Consider the following 23,631-nt stretch of genomic DNA (forward strand, 5'->3'; position numbering starts at 1 on the left):
GTGAGCTGAGATCGTACCACTGCACTCCAGTCTGGGCAACAGAGTGAGTCTGTCTCAAAAAAACAACAAAACAGACTGGAGAACATAGGGAGACCCCATCGCTACAAAAAAAAACATCCTAGCCAGGCGTGGTGGCACTTGCCAGTGTTCCCAGCTACTCAACAAGCTGAGGTAGGAGGATGGCTTGGGCCCAGGAAGTCAAGGCTGTAGTGAGCCATGATCAGACCACTGTACTCCAGTCTGGGCGACAGAGTGAGACCCTGTTTCAAAAAAAAAAAAAAAGTGTATATACACACACATTCACATACATAGAGAATGAAAAGCAAATGGGCAAAATATAAATAGTTGGTGAATCCAGGTATACAGTTCCTTGTACTCTTGGAACTTTTTCTGTAAGTTTGAAATTATATCAAGATTAAAAGTTAAAAAAACTTTATACAGTGTATATAGATTGGAATAGACCCTCTGAAACCTTATTTCCTGGATTCCTTCAGTGATCTAGCATTTTGGAAAATACACCTGTCCCCTACTGTTAATACCAGGTAACCCTGTACATGCGTACCATTTGCATCTTCAAAGCCCCATCCCAGGCTTACCTTACCTGGTCACCAACATAGCTGCTATTTCCACTCTCTCTGTTGCTAAGACCATATATAGCTTGTGTCTTATCTGTACATCAAATGAACCCAGAGGTGAAGTGTTATGGGACTGACCTGGAATGCAGCTTCATTTTGCCTACACTAGTTCCACATGAAGACCACTAAGTTCATTAGAATTTGGCCCAGTCTCTGTAAGTGTTGCTTCTGCATTTATCTGTTAAAAACTCTCAAATGCCAACTTTGGGCATCCAGAGATATGTGAGGCCTAAGAAATATTCAGGTGCTCGGTGACTCACAGCATGAGTTATTGGAATATAGACCTCACTGTGTAGAATGATGTGAGTGTCTTTGGTTTCTGTACTATATTTAAGAAAGATGTCAATAAAATATTTGTATATTAAATTATACTTACATAATTTGAGGAGCTCACTAATTATGGAAGACTTTAAAATTACTTCCCTGATTTATCTATTGGGTTATACAAGTTGAACTGAGTCACCTGGGAATCAATGTGTTTTTTTTTTTTAATGTTCTTTTATTTTGACCGCAGCGAAGTTCTGCTCTCCAGAGCCTTTTTGAGCTCTAAGGTACATTGGACTTCTATTTCTAGTCTTTAACCTGACTTCTAGTTGTTCCAAAGTTTTGTTTCTAAAAGAGTACCATCTTGGGTGTGGTAGGAAAGGAATAATTTAAGCTCTTAAAAAATACACACACACACACACCTGGTACTTAAAGCACCATGGTTTCAGAGAATTCTACATAACATTTTATATGTCAAAATTTTGAGACATGCATGTCATTACATAGCTATTTCAGTGTATAGGAGTAAAGTCTTCGTTTTGGATTTTGAATTGAATAATGGGGAAAGAACTGATCTATCTTTACAATCTTAACTCATCTTCCCTTTCTTACCTGGTTACCATAAAAATAGTGCTATACAGGCTGGGCGCCACCCGGTGGCTCACGCCTGTAATCCCAGCACTTTGGGAGGCCAAGGCAGGCGGATCACGAGGTCAGGAGATAGCGACCATCCTCACCAACACGGTGAAACCCCGTCTCTACTAAAAATACAAAAAAGTAGCCGGGCATGGTGGCGGGTGCCTGTAGTCCCAGCTACTCGGGAGGCTGAGGCAGCAGAATGGCGTGAACCTGGGAAATGGAGCTTGCAGTGAGCTGAGATCGTGCCACTGCACTCCAGCCTGGGCGACAGAGCGAGACTCCGTCTCAAAAAAAAAAAAAAAAAAAAAAAGTAGTGTAAAATAGTGCTATACTACATTGACAAGACTCAGAGTCTACACTCAGATTACAATAAATGAGAAATGGCAAAAACATATGTTACATTCTATGCATTGGCCATAGAGAACAAACTTAGGAAAAGTGATAGTATGGGGAAAAAGAAAAGTAATGGCACTAAGGAAACAACTGATGTGAACAGGATTATCCAGCTTCTGCTAATACACATTTTTTGCTTCCTTTGCTGCACATGCCACCCCATCTGTCTCACAAAGGCTTTAGATGTTAAGAAGTTAGAGGTGCAGAGATGCTGTTGCTCCCCCAACAGTGGGCTTGGTTTCTTTCTCAGAATGTTTGAAGGTATTTTTTGCTGCTTCCATCCTGAGGAATGGCAGGTTGGGCAGCATGTACTGCACATTCTTTTCATCTGGAGTTTGGAGGGTTGGTTCTGGGTCTGTTTTTTGTTTTTTTTGTTTTTTTTTTTTGAGACGGAGTCTTGCTCTGTTGCCCAGGCTAGAGTGCCGTGGCATGATCTCGGCTCACTGCAGACTCCGCCTCCTGGGTTCAAGTGATTCTCCTGCCTCAGCCTCCTGAGTAGCAGGGATTACAGGTGCCTGCCACCGCGCCTGGCTAATTTTTGTATTTTTTAGAAGAGATAAGGTTTCACCATCTTGGCCAGGCTGGTCTCGAACTCCTGACCTCATGATCCACCCGCCTCGGCCTCCCAAAGTGCTGGGATTACAGGCATAAGCCACTGTACCCAGCCAGTTTTGGGTCTTTTAAAGTAAGACTCAGCTGAGTTGGTCACTGTGGCTCATGCCTGTAATCCTAGCACTTTAGGGGGCTGAGGCAGGAGGATCACTTGAAGCTGGGAGTTCAAGACCAGCCTGGACAACATAGACCCCTCATCAATACAAAACTTTAAAAAATTAGCTGAGTATAGTGGCTCATGCCTGTAGTCTCATCTATTGGGGAGGCTGGGGATCACTTGAGCCCAGGAATTTGAAGCTGCAGTGACCTATGATGGCACCACTGCACTCCAGCCTGGGCAACAGAGTGAGATCCTATCTCTAAAAAATAAATAAAAATTTAAAAAATAAGACTCTGCATGCCCAGTTATCTTGGGTCCTAATTTATTGTGGATATGGATAGAGGTACAAAGGAAGGATTTGCATTCTAATTTCCCTTTTACCACAATCTGACTTATTCCTCTTTCTAGAATATAAAGATTCAGATAAGCATACTTCTAGTAAACCAACACAAGGAGTTAAAAAAAGAAAGATTGGTCTTTTCCTGCCCTCCACAACTTGATCGTAATTTGTGTATATATATATACACACACACATAAACACTTCAAGAAACACCAGGCACTTTATAGACATAATTTTTATTAATATGGTATCCCTGAGAGACAGATTAGGTGTAAACATTATTTTGCTTTACAGAAAGGGAAATGGAGGCAGGTTAACTTACAAGACATCTGGAACCAGAATATCTGTTGATACCCCAACCAATGCTTTTCCCACGAGACTATACATAGATATACTAAAGACAATACTTTTTTTTTTTTTTTGACATTACAGCACACTTCCTAAATCATCTGAGATCCTGAGGCACTGCTTCAGACTGGTGTTTCTTGTAGCTTCCTGTCTGCTTAGGCAACATAACAGAAGTACCATCTTCCCTTAATTCCTAATAAATATTAGATTTTTTTGTACTAAGATTCAACAGCAGAATCCTAATTAATCTCTAACACAACAAGCTATGAATTATAGAATACTATATCTTCCTACTGCTCTCCCTGATCTTATTCCAGCCACAGAATTCTAATTGAATGTGAAACAGCTACTTATCCCAGTCCTTGGCCATCTGGCCATGTTTATCTTTCTTCTCACCTGCTCATCAAAATATCTTCATCAGATACTACAATTTCTGACCTTTATCTCCCATAGGAGCTAGTCCTCTAAAACTGCTTATTCTTTCAGTGCCAGTCAGCTGTTTCCTTATCAATAGTTATAGCATAGTACCTGATTTACTATAGATGATGGTTCTACCACCTCATGGTCTGCTCCTAACACCCATGTTTCAGCTAAGGTGATTCTCTCTGCCTGCTGCACAGCCCATATCATACTATTCCTCAAGTTCTCATGCTACTCCAAGCTTTATCTGGCCTTCCTTACAGTCTATCCTTTGCCCTTTGTTCCATCTACACAAAACACCTTGCTCCCCCTTTTTCCCATTCCTCAACCCACCCAGCACTCAATTTTGCAACTAGTTATGGAAAGTTCTTCCTAATTTAACCAGTAACCTTCCCTCCTTTGACCACTTCCTGCTTCATGAAGCCTTCCTGAATAAAGAGAAAAAATACCTCCCAGATTTTTGTTAAAGCAAACTAATGCATTGGACCACAACATTTATGCATAGTGTTGCTACCTAGCTTTCTAGATTTCTCTAAAACTGCCGCAACTATGCATGTGCATTTGTTTGTCCATGTCAGTGTCATCTGCTTTAGATTGTAAGGACAAGGAGAGGACCTGTTGACCTTGTGCTATACAGGGCTCATCATACTACGAGCATATGGGCAGTTAATACTATTGTATTATAAAGATGAGTAATTATATTTGCATTTAAAGAACTGCTTTTAATTGTATTCAGTTGAATGTGTATGTCTAGATTGGCAGCTCCACTGGCCAAAGATAATCCATCTTCCCTGCCATTAGGGTAAAGGGCCTGTTCGCACACAGTAGTCCATTTTCCCGATACATGGGAATGTGGCAGTGGCTTCTGCTTATTGCAGGTAAGTGCCCATGGAGGGCATAACACTATACCAGGTGTGTGGAATATGGACGAGTTCCTATTGGCAGCTTTAACTGCTCTACCTGTCACCACATGCAGCTGCCTTGCTCTGTGGAACTTCTGGACCACAAGGGACAGATGAAATTCAGATGAGACTGGACAGAAAGAAAACCAACCTAAATCCTGTAAATGTATTACTCTATTCCAACCCTTCTTCTAGGACTCAGAAGAAACTAAGAAATCCAGGGTTCACACTTCAGTATAAGGTTTTCATTGTTTCTGCATAAGAACACCTGTTCTTGACAAGATGATTCATAGGGCAGAACCAAGATGGACATTAAACTCTCCTTCTTTAAGGTAAATGAAGAGGGTGCCTGACAAATATGTCATTTTGAGCACAGGTTTAAGTGAGCAGGAAGAATCATTCATTTTAGCATTTCCATTATTGTATAAAGAAGAGCTGGGCCGGGTGCAGTGGCTCACACCTGTAATCCCAGCACTTTGGGAGACCTAGGCAGGCAGATCATGAGGTCAATTCAAAACCAGCCTGGCCAACATGGTGAAACCCCATCTCTACTAAAAATGCAAAATTTAGCCTGGTATGGTGGCAGGTGGCTGTAATCCCAGCTACTCAGGAGGCTGAGGCAGGAAAATTGAACCCAGAAGGCAGAGGTTGCAGTGAGCTGAGATCATGCCACTGCACTCCAGCCTGGACGACAGAGTGAGACTCCATCTCGAAAAAAAAAAAGCCCGGCGCAGTGGCTCATGCCTGTAATCCCAGCACTTTGGGAGGCCGAGGCAGGCAGATCACCTGAGGTCGGGAGTTTGAGACCAGCTTGCCCAACATGGAGAAACCCCGTCTCTACTAAAAATATAAAATTAGCTGGACATGGTGGTGCACGCTTGTAATTCCAGCCACTTGGGAGGCTGAGGCAGCAGAATCACTTGAACCCGGGAAGCAGAGGTTGCAGTGAGCTGAGATCGCGCCATTGCACTCCAGCCTGGGCAACAAGAGCAAAACTCCGTCTCCAAAAAAAAAAAAAAAAAAAGAGCTAGACCCACCTAATGGGCAAAGTCTCATAACTTCTTCTCGAAATGTAATGGGTTTTTCCTGTCAAAATGCAGCTGAATGACAGAATGAGTAAAGAAGGATGCTTATCAAATTCATAGGATCTATTACCTTGTTCTCTGTGCTTATATTAAGGGAACACCATAGGCACTGAGAGGGAAAAGATGTTATCCATCAATTCAGATGCAGGCAAAGAGAGGGACTGAAATCTTCCTTTCATTCTTTAGACTGCCTTGGGGATTTGACTCTAGATCAGGAAAAACAAGGAACAAACAGTGGCATAAATCCTAAAGTGAATTTCCTAAGCTAACTGGACACAGAATAGTAGATGAATCTCACTATTGGAAGACTTTCTGAACAATATATTTATTGAGCCTCTTTCCGTTATATATCCTCAGGGGCTTACTTAGGAGCTGACTGTGTCAGAAGCTTTTCCCGTGCATGGATTTCTCGGTGCTTATTAAGGGCAGAGCTTTTACTGAAGCACTTGCCACAGTCATGACACCCATAGGGTTTCTCTCCTGTGTGGGTTCTATGATGTGCACGTAAGTCAGAACTCTTACTGAAACTCTTTCCACAGTCAGGACACACATGGGGTCTCTCTCCTGTGTGTATCCTCCGATGTGCACTAAAATGAGAACTGTTATTGAAGCTTTTTCCACACTCTTCACATTGATAGGGCTTTTCTCCTGTGTGGGTTCTCTGGTGAATGATAAGGCTTGAGCTCTGATTGAAGCATTTCCCACACTCACCACATTGATAAGGTTTCTCTCCTGTGTGGATTCTCCTATGGGTGATGAAATTTGAACTGTCACGGAAACTTTTTCCACAGTCAAGACATTTATAAGGTTTCTCTCCAGTGTGGATTCTCCGGTGTCTAATGAGTCGTGCACTCCGACTGAAGCTTTTCCCACAATCAGCACATTTATATGGATTTTCCACCTGGTGGGATACCTGATGCATGAGAAGGGAGTTTGGACCAAAGCTTTTGCTGTATTTGAGATATTTATAGGGTCTCTCTCCCAAGCAAGGTCTCTGTTGACTTAGGACTTCACTTAAGCTCTTCTCCGGGAGTGTCAGTTTTCCTCTTTTCTCCCCTGAGGTCTTTGCCCACTGTCTTCCTGATCTACAGTCACTCTCATTGCCTTTACCCTGATGAAGATACCGGGGAATTTTCCTTTCAGATCTTGCAAGTAATGTCCTATGCAGTTGTACTTCCTCAGAAATATCCCGTTTTGAATTATCTTCATTCTCAAATCCAGCTTCAAAACCTGATGTAAAACAGAATTTTAGAAGTTATCTATTTTCTTAATCATATGTGCCACAGGAATGTAAAACTTGGGAAAAACAAGCATTACACCACATGATTAAAATTTAGGGAGCCCTAGATCCCAAATAACTACCATTATCTTATTAAAATCCCAATGTTTTACTTCTCTACTTGTTAACCTATCATGTGCTTCTCATCTACATAGGGTCTGAATAATATATACTTTTAACTCCTCTTGGTCATCTAGGATCTTTGGAAAATCCTCCCAGTACAGCATGGAAAATCACCAGGTTTTAGATAAAATAATTTCCATGTTTCTACAGGAAAGACACTTTCTAATACGTATTTTTGCCACATCTCGGGTCTGTCATAGTATTCTTATTCATGTTCTTCACCAGTAACTAAAAGGTTTAGAAGGACATGCTCAGGAAAACATTTTTGGAAACTTTTATATCCAGAGGAGCTTCATGAGTCCCCTTCCCCTCACATTCCAATATAGGTTGCAAGTAAAAACAGGATAGAAAAATATGTAGTGTCTTTCAAAGAACCAAAAGGCCCTAAGAACCAAATGCCTGGCTTTTTTGGGCCTAGGCTATGCAAATTTGCATTTATTCAGCGATTTCAGGTAAACTCTGAATCCCATATTCCCTGGACTAAATCTAGGAGTAAAAGCATGTTGAGTATCAGCCCATGTTTGTACCTCCTGAGACAGTATTTCTACCCAGAAGCCTAGTCTTATATTTCATGAAATATTCACTAGATTAAATAAATCTTAGAACCTTAAATATATGAATATGTATTGTGAGCCTCCAAGAGGGGTATTTACCATCTTCCCAAACCTATAAGTTATTTTTTAGTAGAATATATTAATACCCCATGGAATTGATATTCCAGGGAACAACATTAAAAAATGCTGATCTTAAAGACTTATGGAAATGAAAACTATTATTAAATGGCTACTATGTGCCAGGCACTGTGCACAGTACCTCATTTACATCAACCCTATGAGGTAGGTCTTAATATATAAGCAAACTTGGGGGTTAAGTAACTTTTTTTTTTTCATTCGTTGCCCAGGCAGGAGTGCAATGGCACGATCTCAGCTCACTGCAACCTCTGCCTCCCAGGTTCAAGCGATTCTCCTGCCTCAGCCTCCCAAGTAGCTGGGATTACAGGTGCGCGCTACCACCCCTGGCTAATTTTTTGTATTTTTAATAGAGATGTGGTTTCGCCGTGTTGGTCAGGCTGCTTTCCAACTCCTGACCTCAGGTGATCTGCCCGCCTCGACCTCCCAAAATGCTGGGATTACAGGCATGTGCCACCATGCCCAGACTTAAGTAACCTTCTCTAAGTCACTTAACTAATAAACAACAGAGCCCAGATTCACATACGTACACATATATGACTCTGAAATCAGAACTCTTCTCACAAGGAGGGAAGCCCTTGTGAAGTATTTTTTTCTTATCTAGCAGCTAAGATTCAAAGGGTCAGTTCTCTCAGGAACCTCAGATTCATAAAAGTGAACAACAGTTATCAGATTTTCATAAATGTGAACAAAGCAGACATACAGCTGGTATATGAGCTGAAACTAGAAGAAAACATATAAAAGAGAATGAACTTTTAAAATCAACTTCATCCTACCGTGGGTACATGACATGCTACTTGAGAAATGTGAGCTTTCAGATTCCCTGCTTAGTAAACTGGTTGGAAACCTAGTGGTTCATGAATAAATCACAGCAAATTTACAATGTGCAGCTATCTCAGATTGATGCTCTAGTGTGGGGAGTCAAGTCACATAAATAATTTATATCCCCTCAGTGAGCTGCTTTAATAGACAAGAAGTATGGGTGGTCACAAGAAGAATCCATGAAAGCTGGGTGTAGAGGCCAGTTCTCAATCAGATGATATTTTTCCTAAGTCCCATTGTCTTCCCTTTGTTATTTATACCATAATAGTGAAATAATCTTACCATGGGGGCTTTGGAATAACACTGGAGCACGGGTTATGACAGCCCCTGGGGGTATCTCAGTATCCTCTTCATCATCATCAGAATCTTCCTCTGTGGCCTCGTCTGCCTCCTCGGCTTGCTTCTGAGCTTCAGCCTCACTGGTCCCCTGGACGGGGCAAGAAGCAGTCTCTTCCTGGCCATCATTGGGTGGGGCAGCAACCCGGACACTCACCAAAGCATCCATCTCTTCAAAGAAGGGACAGGTCTCTGGTGCCTGGCCATTCTTAACTTTCCGATAGCTGGTTTGCAGGCTTTTAAACTTGGTCCGACACTGTTCTGGGGTCCTAAGAAAGCCATATTCCCATAACCTCTCAGCCACTGCTCCATACAGCTGGCTGTTGCGGTGACAGTTCCGGAGGGCTTCATAAAACTGGGTCTCACTAAGAATTGCAAGGTAAGTCTTGGTCTCTTCATAGCCCCAGTGTACACCTGCCACCAGAAGAGAAATTTCAGCACCACTTAATCCAGAGTTTTAGAGCCTGAATTCCTCAGTCCTATCATCTGCATCATGAGAATTCACCTAAGCTCAGGCTCCTAGATGAAAAAGTAAAAATACTTCATGTTTCCAAAATCCACAAACTCAGTATAGAATGTTTTGCTTCTTTATATCCTTTAGCAATTTCACAGAGACCTTTATTTACAAATTCTGTTTAGCCATATAAAAAAGAAGCTGGCCAGGCACAGTGGCTTATGCCTCTAATCCCTGTGGATCGCTTGGGGCCAGGAGTTTGAGACCAGCCTGGACAACATGGTGAAAGCCTGTCTCTACTAAAAACACAGAAAAATTAGCCAGGCGTGGTGGTGTGCACCTATAGTCCCAGCTACTTGGGAGGCTGAGGCATGAGAATCGAGAATCGCTTGAACTGGGGAGGTGGAGGTTGCAGTGAGATGAGATCACACCACTGCACTCCAGCCTGGACAACAAAGCGACTCTGTCTCAAAAAAAAAAAAAAAAAAGTGAAAGAACAAAGATAATGAAAATAACATTTAGCACATGTGCCACATTTAATTAACCTACATATATTTGTGTCTGCAACAAAAAAGGAAAAAGAGAATGAAGAAAACAAGAAAAATAAAGAGAAACGAAAAAGCAGAAGACACAAAGACCAGAAAGCTAGAACAGAACTAAAATAAGATCATGCATGTCACAAAAAACAGAAGGAAAAGACCACTGCTCACAGAGGAACTGCAACTTTAGCGATGTAGTCCTCCTGCTTTGCCCCATTTTACACTTGAGGAAATGGAAGCTTAGAATGGTTAGATAACTGCTCAAGGTCGCCCAGTTGATTAGTGGTCATCAGGATTAGAATCTAAGCCTCCTGAGTCATACTTTGGTGCTCTTCCATAACAGCATAGTTGTACCGATTACATTAATGGTAGTAAATGATACTTTAAAAAGGATTCCATAGGCAAGAATATTTAAATAGAGTGTTAAACAAGCTTTCTCACTGTAGGACTTCTCAATCCTGTTAAAATGCCAATGTATACTATGAATCTCAGAGGAAACTTAGATGTTTCCCAGCTCAGTGTGGTGGCTCACACCTGTAGTCCTAACTACTAAGAAGGCTGAGGTGGGAGGACTGCTTGAACCCAGTGAGACCAGCCTGGGCAACACAGCAAGACCCTGTCTCTGTTTAAATATATTTTAAAATTTTTAAAGAAAAAAATGTTTCCCCAACTTTGGACAATTCTTCACTATACTATTCTAAGTAAAAACGAATATAATAAACTGACTTTGAGCTTTGGGGAAGTAAAAGATAAAATATGTAAAACATCAAGTTCATATGACATACTCAATAAACACTGGTTCTACTTAAAGATAATATTGTGCCACATTTTTCTCAGTGAGCCTGCAATGATTTTAAAATCAGGGAAAAAAATAGTTTAGTAAAGAAATGGAAGGAATGATACTCCTTCTCAGGACTGTGAATTTTCTGAGTGTATTTCTTCTAAAAATCTAAATGTATTCCCAATTATCTCACTGATTTTCCCATAAAAGAGAATGAAATACACACAAAGAATGGAGAAGCACTTCTTTGTTCCCTAAGTGGCAAAGCTGGCATGTGACATTAAGCCTTCTGACTCCACATCCAGTCTCTTTGTTCCCCAAGTCTAATTCCAAAACTCCAAGAAGAAAAGCTTCTTACCACCTGGGCTTCTGAACACAACAGGTGCAGTTGAGTTGGGGTCCTGGGGGGTCGCCTCTAGATCCATGTCATCACTGTCAGACTCCTGAGCCACAGCCTCTTCTGCTCCCTCCTCATGCTGCCAGCCCCTCTGCCCTGGCTCTTCAGTCTCAGCATCGCTGCCTACCAGGCCAGAGTGAGAGGCTGCTGCTTCCAGGCCATTATTGGGCAGGGCAATGACCTGAGCACTCATCAGGGCTTCCATCTCTTCAAAGAAGGGGCAGGTCTCAGGTGGGTGGCCGCTCTTGACTTTCCGATAGCTCTTCTGGAGACCTTTGAACTTGGTCCGACACTGTTCCAGGGTCCGGAGGAAGCCATATTCCCTGAGCCGCTCAGCCACAGCCCCATACACTTGGCTGTTCCTATGGCAGTTTCTGAGAGCCTCATAAAACTCAGTCTGGCTGAGAATTGCGAGGAGCGTTCTGGTCTCTTCATAGCCCCAGTGCACACCTGCCACCTTCTCATCTTCAAAGCTCCAGTGATCCTGTTCCACCCAGCTTCTTCTATCTTTCTTGGATGGTAACAGATCAGCATGCACTCGTCTGTCTCCTGTGTGGCTGCCACTTGGAAGTTCTTTCTCCTTAGAGCCCAGCAGATCTGGGATCCATGGCTCTCCTTGCTCCAACCTGGAGACCACACCGGATTTAGGAAATGGAAATCCTGCTTGCAGGGAAACAAACAAAAGTTGTCATAGTTTGGACTGATTATCACAAAAATCTTGAAATTCAGTCCTGCCTTTTTCATCCAAGAGGATTATAAACAGAGTGTCTAGGGAAGTGTTTTCAGAAAGTTCAGTGGGCTGAAAAAGGTGGGGAAAATACAGGAAACCTCAAAAGATGAGAAATGTTTTATTTTCCAGAGAAGGGTGACAAGAGAGGAAAGGATTCTGTTGTGTGTTCAGAGCAGATAATTCTATTCCAGGCTCTCCTGTTTGTAGGCAGGTCCTAGTACTGCTGGGAATAATTGTTCTTCACTTGGGGCTACAGAATTAAACTCGGCGTGATTTCAAGGGGGAAGCGAGAGAAGATTGTCTTTACCTTATCCGTTTCCTTCACAGTCAGTCTCCAGGTTCTAAAGGTGTTCACCTTAGTAGTCCTTCCTCTCTATTCCTACTGCCACCATCCAAGTCCAGACTACTTATCCTCTCACACCCAGAAAATTGCAGCAGTCACTGTTCTACCTAACCGCAGGCTCTTGCTTGCCAGTGCACATGCTACCCTGGTGAACCTTAACCTTAGTGCCTACCATACCCATTCCTGTCAGACTCTTCCCTTCAGAACACAGCACACTGTTGTTCACCACTCTGTGCCTTTACTTTTAATTCCCTCCTATCCAATTTTAGCCCAACCTTCAAGAGGCTGTATTTGCCAGTGCCCTCAAGAAGCCTTACCGACAGCCCTCCCTCATCTCCCACTCTGACAAACCCATACGGTACTCACACAATTGGGCAAGTCATTGTCTGGCACTGTTTCAGTTCAGTTCAGTTCAGTTCGGCACATACTTAAGAGTTAGCTATAGTGTTCTCAATCATGTTTTTAAGTTCTTTGAGGATAGGCACATTTTCTTATTGCAGAGTACCCTGCAAGATGTTGAGCACCTTGACAGGTGTTCAAAAACTGATGAACTCTGCAAGTCTGTGTGTGAGATTCAGGGATTTCATCTGGGTGACTAAACAGACCATTACCAAACTGGCTGAGAAGGCTATTGTCTTGGATGATAAGATCAGAATTCAAAACAACCTCAACAAATTTTAAGTGAAATGGTAACAGAAAAAAGCATACAACATGGAGATCAATAGACTACAAAGAAGAAAAACAAATTCTACAAAAATCAAGTACAAGAATAATCAACTAGGTATAAAGGCATTGGGGAAAGCTATCAGAGTCCTGGAAGTTACCAGGTGAACAAAAAATATATAACAGGTTGGGCTATACTGATACAAGACATTGCAAGATTCTGAAGTAAAATTCTTACTTAGCTTCTAACAGACTTTCAGGAAAATAATAAACATAATTTAGTTCCCCACAATTAACATGATATTTGGAGAACTTAAAGGTTCCAATAGAGAGCAACAGAAACTTAGGTTTAAAGAATGGATCTTCTGCGGGAAAGCTTAAGGTAACAAATATAGTTTAATTTGAAGATGGAAAACAACCAAAAGGAAGATGTGCCTTCAAGTATAGAAAAGAATTTTTATCTAGAAAATAATGACCTATACTATCATCATTACCAAGAGGAAATAAAATAATTCCAAGTTCTGATAAAAACTAGGGAGCCATTCTCTTGTGGACTTATCAAGAGGTAATATAAGAATACCAGAGGCTAAACTACATGTCAACAACCACATATTCTGCAATTTCCACTTACTCCTGAAATCCCTTTCCCACTCACTATTCCCAACCCTACTTCCCAACTTGGAATGGCAGCCTATCTTCCCATATGAATCTACTCCTCACCGCTCCTTTGAAAAGGTTTGAGCTTCTCCTTTGGGTTCATCTGCTCCTGTGGTCCCAGGTCTGGGCTTCTTGCCCTCTCTTTCTTGGGTACACCCCTGGGCTGGGGTTCCACTGACTCCTGCCGAACACTTAATAACTCTTGTGATGATTTCGGGGGTGTCATCTTCTCCAAGCGCACTTCCTGCCCCTTCACAGAGACTGTGACCTAGAAACAACCCCCGTTAATTGTCACTGCAAGATCATAATGAGGGGCATTCCCAGAGGAGAGTATTTAATACCCCAAAAGAGATCATCTTTCAGGGCCATGGCCAGGGTTGTAGGGGTGAGGGAGGTTAACGCGAACAAGGGTCTTACTCCATTGCCATTAGCTTAAAGCAGTTGAAACTCCAGAAGGAAACGATCAAAATAGTAAACCCACCTTCAGGCTGAAAAAAAAAAATCCCCTTTCTTCCCTATTAAGAAACTATAGGAAAAACTCATTATGACAGGGTAGGTGAAGGTACACCCAGGAAGCATCTCCAGACAAGCACTATCTGAAAAAGTTACCTATACCAGACCAGAAGTATAAGCCTCACCAAGGGAGACTGTGTCCCTCTTTAAGCCTGTCTATATCTTAATTTAGCCCTCCACCCAGTATCACACTTTTGAATTTGAATTCCCCCTCCCTTCTCACCGAAGATCCAGGTCTTCCAGGCTCTCTTTCTAAATCTTCCACGAGAGTCACTGCCTCCTCTCCATTTTCTGGACATTGTTCCTGTACCCAATTCTGGATCTCCCCAGGTAAGACGGTCAGGAACTGCTCTAGCACCAACAGTTCTACAATCTGCTCCTTGGTGCGCACCTCCGGCCTTAGCCACCGACAGCAAAGTTCCCAGAGTTGGCTGAAAGCCTCCCGCGGCCCAGCCACCTCCTGGTAATGGAATCTCCTGAAACGCTGTCGGAAGGTCTCAGAGTTAGTGCCATTCTCTCTTAGAGCTGATTTGGCCATCATTAATAGCAGAATGCAGCTTCCCTTCGCTTAGGAGTCTGGGTTCCAGGGCTTACATCTATCTTCCCATGTCCTTGGAGAATCCCCTGCAGATGACTCTGTAAGAGGTGTTTCTTCCTAGGGCAGAGAAAGATGGCACTATCAGAAGGAATACATTCATATGTCTAAAGTCTTGCCAGAGCTGGCCTGCCTTCCCATGTGCTCCGAGTGGCCTTCTAAGGTAGCACAATCTTCAGTAAATAGACTTTGCAAAAGCTGCTTTTCTGGTTGACTTCCAGGGCAGCCCCAGGAAGCAGCAGAGAATAAAAGTCCTGTCTGCCCCTCTCCCACCTCCTCCAAATCCGATCCCATTTAACTTCCCTGGCCAATGTTGCACAGTGAGTCCGAACCATATAGGAGAGCTGGAGTTCGAGAGGATCTAAAGACAAGTCACCATCCTGCTTGAAGGCAACAAAAAGCCTCTGTCCAGCTGGTCGCAGCTGATCTCCCCCAGTATCTCCGCAGTCCTTCCCGAGGCCTTCTGCGTCCGCCCCGCCCCCTCGGGCTGCACAACTCCCAAAGCCCACCCCAGGCAAAAATCACGTCCAGAATCTCGGGTCTTTGTTTTCCCCGCGTAGTAGTAGCCGCTCAGCAAGGATTAGGGAGCTACCTGTCGGAAAACCTCGCGCAAGGAGAGAAGCTGGTTTTGGCTCCAAAGCGAGGACCATGGGGGCTTGGGGAGAGTCACAGTGCGCTGGAGAGACGGAATCCGAGGAGCAGTAGTAACGGGCTTCCTGAGGACGGGCTCGGGTGTCGGCCAGAGGCTCCAGGTGCTGCCGGTTCGCGGACGCAGAGCTCTCAGCTCAAGGAGCAGCGGCTGCGGGATTCTGGCCTCTTTTGTCTCCGCTCCCTCCGGCCGGGTAACCCGGAGCCGTCGTGCGGTCCCTCCAGAGGCCTCTGACCCGGCTAAGGCGCCCTGAGGGCGCCCTCCAGCCCACCCCTGGGAGCGTCTCCCTCTCGAGCTGCCCCTCAACCCCCTCGCATCCTTGCCTCCGGGCCAGCCTCACCCACTCGGGGTCCGACCCTGACCCCGACCCCAGCCCCGGCCCCGGCTCTGGCTCTCCAGCCTCCCAAGTACAGCTCCCAAACCGGAAGTCCGAGCGGGCGGCTCGGGGCACCGAGGGCGCATGCGCGAGGGCAGCGACCGCGACTCAGTCTCCGCAGAGCCCGGGCGGGAGTAGCTGGTGGACCCCGTTGAGCCGCCAAACTTCCGGGACTCCCGCGCGACCCCTTCCCAGCTTCCCGTCCGCTCCGCCGCAGCGATTGTCTCGGTGGGTTGATTCGGCACAAACCGCCCGACCCAGGGGCCGGTGCGCGTGTGGAAGGGGAAGCACTCCCCTCGTGGTCGCCTGGAGGTGCGCTGGAGGAGGGGGTGACATAACCAGGGACTCGAGGTCCGCCGTGGGAATGATCCACGAACTGCTCTTGGCTCTGAGCGGGTACCCTGGGTCCATTTTCACCTGGAACAAGCGGAGTGGCCTGCAGGTACTGTCCGGCAGAGCGCGGGAACCAGGGAGCGCAGGAGGGGGGACCTGAGCCAGCGCCTGGGGGAGTAGGCTGAGGGACCTAGCGAGCGGGGCTTCCAGGGCTGGGGGCGTGTCCCTGGACAGGTGACTGGAGGGCAGCCCCTTAGGGTCAAGGCTGATGCGACACCTAGAGAGGCCGGGCCTAGGCTAGAAAACGGAGGGCAGACCTCGAAGAGCCCCACCTGTGGCGGGGCGAGGAAAGGGCCTGAGGTCCAGGTGTCTGACAGTTGCTGGGGAATGATATAGAAGTGTGGGAGGCACTTTCTCCTATTTATTTTCACACGTGCATTGTTTGAGTTTTGAAGTACTGGGCCAAATACACAGCTCCCAAACACATGGTAAGCGCTCAGTAAAGTTTGTTGAATGAAATAAATGAAATCGAGAGCGTGTGGTGTTTCCCTCATTACTCCTTTACCAGAAAATTTCTGCACTAGGTAAAGCACTTGGTAGGGGGCCTTTGTGTAACCAGGAATGTATGATGTTCCGTATGCATTATCTTATTTAATCCTCACAACCACCTATATCCATTTTACAGATTAAGCTAGGTTTAGAATAGTTAAATAACTATCGGGGTCATAGCTAGTAATTAACAGCTTAGTTTTGAAGCCAGGTCTGTCTGGCTTCAGTATTTGAACTACTTTACCTGCTTCTGCTTCCAGTAATGTTATCTAATGCTCTCAATAATTTAGTCCACTTAGGTATTGTTTCTACCAGGTAACAAATGAGCAAACTGAAGCTCAGAAAACTTTATGCTGGCCAGTCCTAGTAGTGGCAAGATTGAAATCTAGGTCTGTCTGATCACCAAGACATGCCGATTCTTAGGAGACTGTGGAAGAGCAGAAAAAGTACATTCTTAGTCTATAAAACCTATAAATCAAACAGTTTCCTTTCGTTATTATTTATGAACGTGTATTTGGAGTTTGGGAGTTTAGGTGAATTTTTGAAAAAAACAGGTGAAGATTTGTGTGGTGGAGTTTGAATTGTTATCTTTCACCTGTAGGTCTTTGAAGACTAATTCGATGTTTCACTTTTCTCCATAGATCTTAGTACAATGCCAGGCATATAGGAGGACAGTATTCAGGAAGTATGTGGGTGCCTGATGGTCCAAAATAAGAAGAGATAACACAGTACAGGAAAGATAGCTAGGGAGGGGGTGGGGGAGACAACCACAAGTAATTCATCTTTTCCCTTCCTTTCTTTCTTATGAAAAATTCTCAATCAGGTATTTTCTACCATTTCATCCTCAAGGTCTCAGCTTTAAAGTCACTTTGTCAGGAAAACTTTCTCTGAGCACATCTTTAAGCATCCTCCCCTGATGCCATTATTCTCCATCAACTTGTTTATTTCCCTTGTAGGATTTGTCACAATTCATAATGTATTGTTGTTACCTGTTCTTAGCCTTTCTCCCGCATAGATTGCCCCTGGGAGCGAAGACCAGTGGTCTTCTTCATTCATCTACCCACAGCACCTAGCACAGTTTCTGCCACATAGCAGGTGTTTAGGTATTGATGGAAGAAAAGAAGACAAAGATGGCAAATATTACATACTTTCTGCAGAGCAGTGTCTTTTACATTTGAGTAAAGGGAAAAGTTGTCATGAGTGCCAAGTGTTAATGAAAATTATTTTATTATATTGAATATGTATATACATAAGCTAGGTATAAACTCAAGCATAATGCTCTTAAACAACTATAAAATCAAATATTTTTATAAATTAAAAGTAAACAAAACTACCAAATCAATAAGTTCAAATGACCATTATTCTAATGCAGGATTTCTCAGCCTGTTCCTATAACTGTGTTATATAGAATGGTATCAGTAACTTCGAGTTATTATTTGCTGTTTCAGAATAATTAGATATTGAACTTTTCGAAAACTCTGCCAACAAGAAACGCTCAAATGCCAATTTTAATAGTAGTATCACTTGATAACTGGTAGAGCTGTCTTGTTAATAATATAAAATTGCTTATGTGTATTGAGCACTAGCTATGTGGTTGGGACATGTGCTTTATACATGTATTAACTTATTTAATCCTCACAATTATTTTCTTCAGTTTATAGGTATGAAAACAGGCACAGACAGGTATAGTAACTTGCCTAAGCTTTCAAGCAAGTAAGAGGCAACTCAGGGATTCAAACCCAGGCAGTCGGGCTCCAGAGACCAGGTTCTTTTTTTTTTTTTTTTTTTCCCGAGATGGAGTCTCGCTCTGTCGCCCAGGCTGGAGTGCAGTGGTGCAATCTCGGCTCACTGCAAGCTCCACCTCCTGGGTTCACGCCATTCTCCTGCCTCAGCCTGCCGAGCAGCTGGGACTACAGGCGCCTGCCGCCACACCCGGCTAATTTTTTTGTAGTTTTTTTAGTAAAGATGGGGTTTCACCGTGTTAGCCAGGATGGTCTCGATCTCCTGACCTTGTGATCCGCCCACCTCGGCCTCCCAAAGTGCTGGGATTACAGGCGTGAGCCACTGCGCCCGGCAAGAGACCAGGTTCTTAAGCACCGTGTTGTGCAACCTCTTAAGTTACTAACTTGAAGATGTGATTAGCATTGTGTCATTAAAATCTACATTAATTGGATTCCTAATCAATTTTCTATGGACTCGGTAACAGAAAAATTCTTCTTCGCCTATTTGTTACCACATTTACTGTCATATAAAAGGGCATCCACATATAATCCATATTATATATCCATCCATATAATATGCTAAGTTCCTTTGGAGCAGTAATTGTATCTGATTTTGTTCACTCTTTTATCTCAAAGTATTAGCACAGTACCTGGGATATAGTAATGGAAATGTAAAATGGTACAGCCATTGTGGAAAATGGTATGGCAGTTCTTCAAAAAATTAAATAAAGGCCAGGCACAGCGGCTCACACTTGTGATCTCAGCACTTTGGGAGGGTGAGGCTGGAGGATCAGTTAATGCCAGGAGTTTGAGGCTAGCCTGCGCAACAGAGCAAGACTCCATCTCTACAAAAAAAATTTTTTTAATTAGCCGGGCATGGTGACACATACCTGTAGTCCTAGCTACTCTGGAGGCTGAGGTGGGAGAATTGGTTGAACCTAGGGGTTCAAGGTTACAGTGAGCTATGAACCCACCACTGTATTCCAGTCTGGGTGACAGAGTGAAACCTTGTCTCTAAAAAAAAAAATTAAATATAAAATTCCCATACAATCTAGCAGTTCTACTTCAGGGTATATCCCAAAAGAAGTGAAAGCAGGAACCCAACAGATATTTGTACACCCGTGTTCACCAAGCATTATTCACAATCGCTGAGAGGTGGAAGCAAGTGTCAGTGCAGGGACGAATAGGTAATTGAGATGTGGTATATACACACAAGGGAATATTGTTCAGCCTTAAAAAGGAAGGAAATTCTGGCACGTGCTACAACATGGATGAGCTGAAATAAGCCAGTCACAAAAGGACAAATAATGATTCCACTTTTTTTGAGACAGAGTCTCGCTCTGTTGCCCAGGCTGGAGGGCAGTGGTGCAATCTCAGCTCGCTGCAACCGCTGCCTCCCGGGTTTAAGCAGTTCTCATGCCTCAGCCTCCCAAGTAGCTGGCATTACAGGCGCCCACCACCACGCCTGGCTAATTTTCGTATTTTTAGTAGAGACAGGGTTTCATCATGTTGGCCAGGCTGGTCTTGAACTCCTGACCTCGGGTGATCCACCTGCCTCGGCCTCCCGAAATGCTGGGATTACAGGCGTGAGCAGTTGTACCCGACCTGAGTGATTCCACTTATATGAGGTAGCTAGACTAGTCAAAGTCAGAGGCAGTAGAGTGGTGTTTGGCAGGGGCTGGATACGGAGTTTCATTTGGGGCAAACAAAAAAGTTCTGGAGATGGATGGTGGTGCTGGTTGCACAACAGTGTGAATGTTCTTCATACCACTGAACTATATACTTAAAATAGCTAAAATGGTAGATTTTATTATACGTATTTTACCACAGTATTTTTAAAAAGTTGGTTGAAGGAATATATTTTCCCACTACTTTTTTCTACCTGAACTGCTGTGAAACCTTTGTATATAGCATATTAGGCTATCATTTGGCTTTCATTTAAATTAAAAATACAAATGTAAATATGGACACTAAATATATATGGCCAGTTATAAGGTGCATTTACAGATGATAGGTATGCTTAATTTTAGATTTTTACTGGAATGAAAACAATGAAAACTTCTATAGGGAATTTGTAAATCCTAAGAATATGTCTGAGAAACCCACGGAGTCTGCAGACCCCCATTTGAGCAATATTGCTAAAGAGACTTTGTTGCAACCAGGTCAAAACCCCCATATCCTTATAGACCATCCCTAGAAGATTGCTTAAGAAGCAGGTAATAGCGGCTGCTTCTGGGGTGGTTGACTTATTTTTAATGTACACCATTTTATATTGTTTAAATTATTTAGCATGTGTTACCTATCTTAAGAAGCAAATAATTGGGTCAGGGATAGGGAACCCCTTTGAAGTGCTTTGGAAATACATTGTTATCCAGAACTTAACACCTTTAAGTGGACATCTTGAGAAAGAAAACGATAAATGTGTAGTATGAAGCGTTTGAAGCGCCTGAAAGTTGGGGCAGTGACTGGCGGTGTTTTCGGCAGTGTTCCTCTTCCTGCAGGTATCGCAGGACTTCCCTTTCCTCCACCCCAGTGAGACCAGTGTCCTGAATCGACTCTGCCGGCTCGGCACAGACTATATTCGCTTCACTGAGTTCATTGAACAGTACACGGGCCATGTGCAACAGCAGGTGGGTCCTATTCTCTGTGGGTGTACACCTCTAGAGGGCAGGAGCTATGTCAAGCTTTCACCTCTAGAGGGCAGGAGCTATGTCAAGCTTTCAGTGAATTTATCGGTAATTCATGTGAAGTAAGTTATGGATTTCTCATCACTAGAAATATTCAAGTGAAGGCAAGGCCTCTAATTGGTTTGTTTATATAACTTTTAAAAGAAACAAGTCTGATAATGTCTTTCTCAGGTTTCAGGGCCTGAGCTGAGAAGTTGGCTTCTGTTTGTTTGATTTCAGGATCACCATCCATCTCAACAGGGCCAAGGTGGGTTACATGGAATCTACCTGCGGGCCTTCTGCACAGGGCTGGATTCTGTTTTGCAGCCTTATCGCCAAGCACTGCTTGATTTGGAACAAGAGGTAAGAAGGAAGAGATATAGGAAACACCTCTGGGACAGTAGATTAGGGCATGTTCTTGAATCTGAAATGCCCTTTGATAAGATCAGGTAGTTAAGAGTGAGCAGTTGCCTGCATGGCTGGAAGGTACAGTGTTCTCTCAGTGATTGCCCAACCTGTGATCAGAGTGGCTTACAGATCATGGCAAAGACTCTTTAGTGAGTTTATAAGAGCCCTGGCTTGGTTTCTTTATGGCCCGAAAATCAGGATTAATAACCTGATTAAATTATCAGTTCTCGATAGCCTAAAATTAACACCTAAGCCCATCATGAGATTCTCTTCTCATTTTCATAGATCAAATAGATTTGAGATATTTTGTGTGGAGCTCTAATCACAAAGTTTTTTACTGCAGTTCCTGGGTGATCCCCATCTCTCCATATCACATGTCAACTACTTCCTAGACCAGGTATGCTGCCCAAATAACCAAATGCCTTGCAATCTGTTGATAGTGTTAGAATAATCTAATTTATGATACTGTTTTTGAGAACTTTTTTTCTTCTGGATTCAGAGCCTAACATTTTATATTTTGTGCATTTTGTATGTTTTACTAGATCAAAACTGTTTAAAGATTTCCAAATATAGTTAAAACTTAATGTCTGATATTAACACTAATGTTACTGCTCTATATGGACATCAGTATTAACAAGTATGCCAGCCTCAGAAATAGAAACTGCTTCCCGACTGGGCATGGTGGTACACACCTCTAATCCCAGCACTTTGGGAGGCCGAGGTGGTTGGATCACTTGAGGTCAGGTGTTGGAGACCAGCCTGGCCAAAATGGTGAAACCCTGTCTCTACTAAACATACAAAAATTAGTCGGTTGTGGTGGCGTGCACCTGTAGTCCCAGCTACTTGGGAGGCTAACGTTCTGAATCCAGGGGTGGAGGTTGCAGTGAGCTGGGATCCTACCACTATACTCCAGCCTGGGTGACAGAGTGAGACCCTGTCTCAAAAAAAAAAAAAAAAAAAGAAAAAAGAAAAAAAAGAAACTGCCTCTCTCTGCCATCCTCTTCCTATCTGCAGCGAACCTCCACATCAAATTGCCTTAGGATGCTGGATCTTGACTGTTCTGTGGTATTGCCATTTTATCTTAAGTTGAACTATTTAGAAACAAAAGCATTTCCCAAGTTGATTTTTTTTCCCTTACATTTGATTACATACCCTTCTAATTATTCTCTACTTTGCAGTTCCAGCTTCTTTTTCCCTCTGTGATGGTTGTAGTAGAACAAATTAAAAGTCAAAAGGTGAGAACTTTCCTTATTCCTTTTGCTTTGCTAAGCACTGAGGGAATATTACTAATTAATTTTGCTTTACATTATTTTTCGAAGACCCTAGTTTTTAGTAGTTTTATTTATTCATTCATTTAACAATATCTGCTTGGTTATCATGTTAAGTGTCAGGAATGCAAAAGTATGACTCTGTCTTTAAACACCTCCTGGTCCAGAAGGTAGAGGAAATGTTCATAGATGTTTCCAAGAATGTTGTTGGGGTAAGAAAAAAAGTGCTGTGGATGTTTGCAGGTGAGAGGAACCTGCAGTAAGGGTTTAGAACTGTTGGGTGTGAAGCAGAAAGTTAATTCTTAGGAAGAAGGTAATAGGTTTATGGTTAGTGTGCTGGCAGTTTTCTGAGAATTTTGAGATCAGTGAGTGAAAGCCAGATGTTTAATAAATATGCCTATTCTTATCACAAGTTTTTATCAGGTGTATTGAGAAGTTAGGAGAATGTCTTTCTGGGCAGAGTTAATAAGTCTGAGGAATAAATGCTTTGAGATTTCATATTAGAAGAATCTGCTGTCCTATTGAATTGGTCCACAATTGGACCAAGTGGACAAATGGATTAAACATCTTTAGCTCAAGTCGTCATTTTTTTAAGCTCTTTATTTGTGCCTTAGCTTATTAGGGGTGTTCATTTTCATTAATGTAACTAGTAAACCAGTTAATCTGCCACATTGCTGCATCATTTTTAACTGTGTGAGTATAGAAACAAGTGCTCTGCTATGTTCATGCTGTGCCAGCAAAGCCAGTGGTGGGTGCTCATTGGCCCTTCAAAGCTGATTGTCCTCATCAAATAACAACATCCAGCTTTTACTGTCACTGGCTGTGTACTAGGCACTGTGCTCAGTGCTTTAAATACATTGTCACACACAATCCACTAAAGGGCTAAGTTGGTTAAGGGGTGTGCCCAGTGTCACACAGATAGTAGTAAATGGGTTTATATCCCAGCTCTATCTGGCTCCAAAGAGTGTGCTCTTAACCACTAGATTAAACTATCTCCCAAAA

The 23,631-nt window shown here is 43.2% G+C and overlaps 2 protein-coding genes across 10 annotated transcripts in view; one reads left to right on the top strand and one right to left on the bottom strand.

Annotated features, from left to right (window-relative positions):
* Nucleotides 1–6,044: 6,044 nt before the first annotated feature.
* Nucleotides 6,045–15,739, bottom strand: ZSCAN29 (zinc finger and SCAN domain containing 29). 2 transcript variants are annotated; one of them, XM_009428929.5, is made up of 6 exons: nucleotides 15,252–15,739; nucleotides 14,288–14,719; nucleotides 13,615–13,819; nucleotides 11,120–11,818; nucleotides 8,934–9,401; nucleotides 6,045–6,968 (listed from the first exon to the last, which is right to left on the bottom strand). In XM_009428929.5, the coding sequence occupies exons 2-6, from the start codon at nucleotides 14,603–14,605 to the stop codon at nucleotides 6,100–6,102; spliced, it is 2,559 nt and encodes an 852-aa protein (XP_009427204.2). In that variant the 5' UTR covers nucleotides 14,606–14,719; nucleotides 15,252–15,739; the 3' UTR covers nucleotides 6,045–6,099. The 2 variants fall into 2 exon arrangements, with proteins under 2 accessions (XP_009427204.2, XP_009427205.2); XM_009428930.5 differs by lacking the exons at nucleotides 13,615–13,819; nucleotides 15,252–15,739 and having other exon boundaries at nucleotides 14,288–14,407.
* A 41-nt stretch (nucleotides 15,740–15,780) lies between these two features.
* The window catches only part of TUBGCP4 (tubulin gamma complex component 4), a 36,663-nt gene continuing 28,812 nt past the window's right edge, over nucleotides 15,781–23,631 (top strand). For 3 of the 8 annotated variants that reach the window (XM_009428885.4, XM_024348968.3, XM_054666749.2), the window contains exons 1-4: nucleotides 15,997–16,126; nucleotides 20,789–20,917; nucleotides 21,194–21,316; nucleotides 22,540–22,596. In XM_009428885.4, the coding sequence (XP_009427160.2) occupies nucleotides 16,049–16,126; nucleotides 20,789–20,917; nucleotides 21,194–21,316; nucleotides 22,540–22,596 (387 nt within the window). In that variant the 5' untranslated portion in view covers nucleotides 15,997–16,048. 8 annotated transcript variants of the gene reach the window in all.

Source organism: Pan troglodytes, chromosome 16, assembly GCF_028858775.2.
Source record: "Pan troglodytes isolate AG18354 chromosome 16, NHGRI_mPanTro3-v2.0_pri, whole genome shotgun sequence".
Lineage (NCBI taxonomy): Eukaryota > Metazoa > Chordata > Mammalia > Primates > Hominidae > Pan > Pan troglodytes.

Bases quoted from the DNA above. Each gene is read 5' to 3' on its own strand.
- ZSCAN29 (XM_009428929.5), bottom strand. From the start codon at position 14,605: ATGATGGCCAAATCAGCTCTAAGAGAGAATGGCACTAACTCTGAGACC. The intron at 11,819-13,614 runs GTGAGGAGTAGA...CCCTGCAAGCAG, and splicing joins CAAACCTTTTCAAAGGAGCG to GATTTCCATTTCCTAAATCC. The intron at 9,402-11,119 runs GTAAGAAGCTTT...TTCTGGTGGCAG, and splicing joins TGTGTTCAGAAGCCCAGGTG to GTGTACACTGGGGCTATGAA.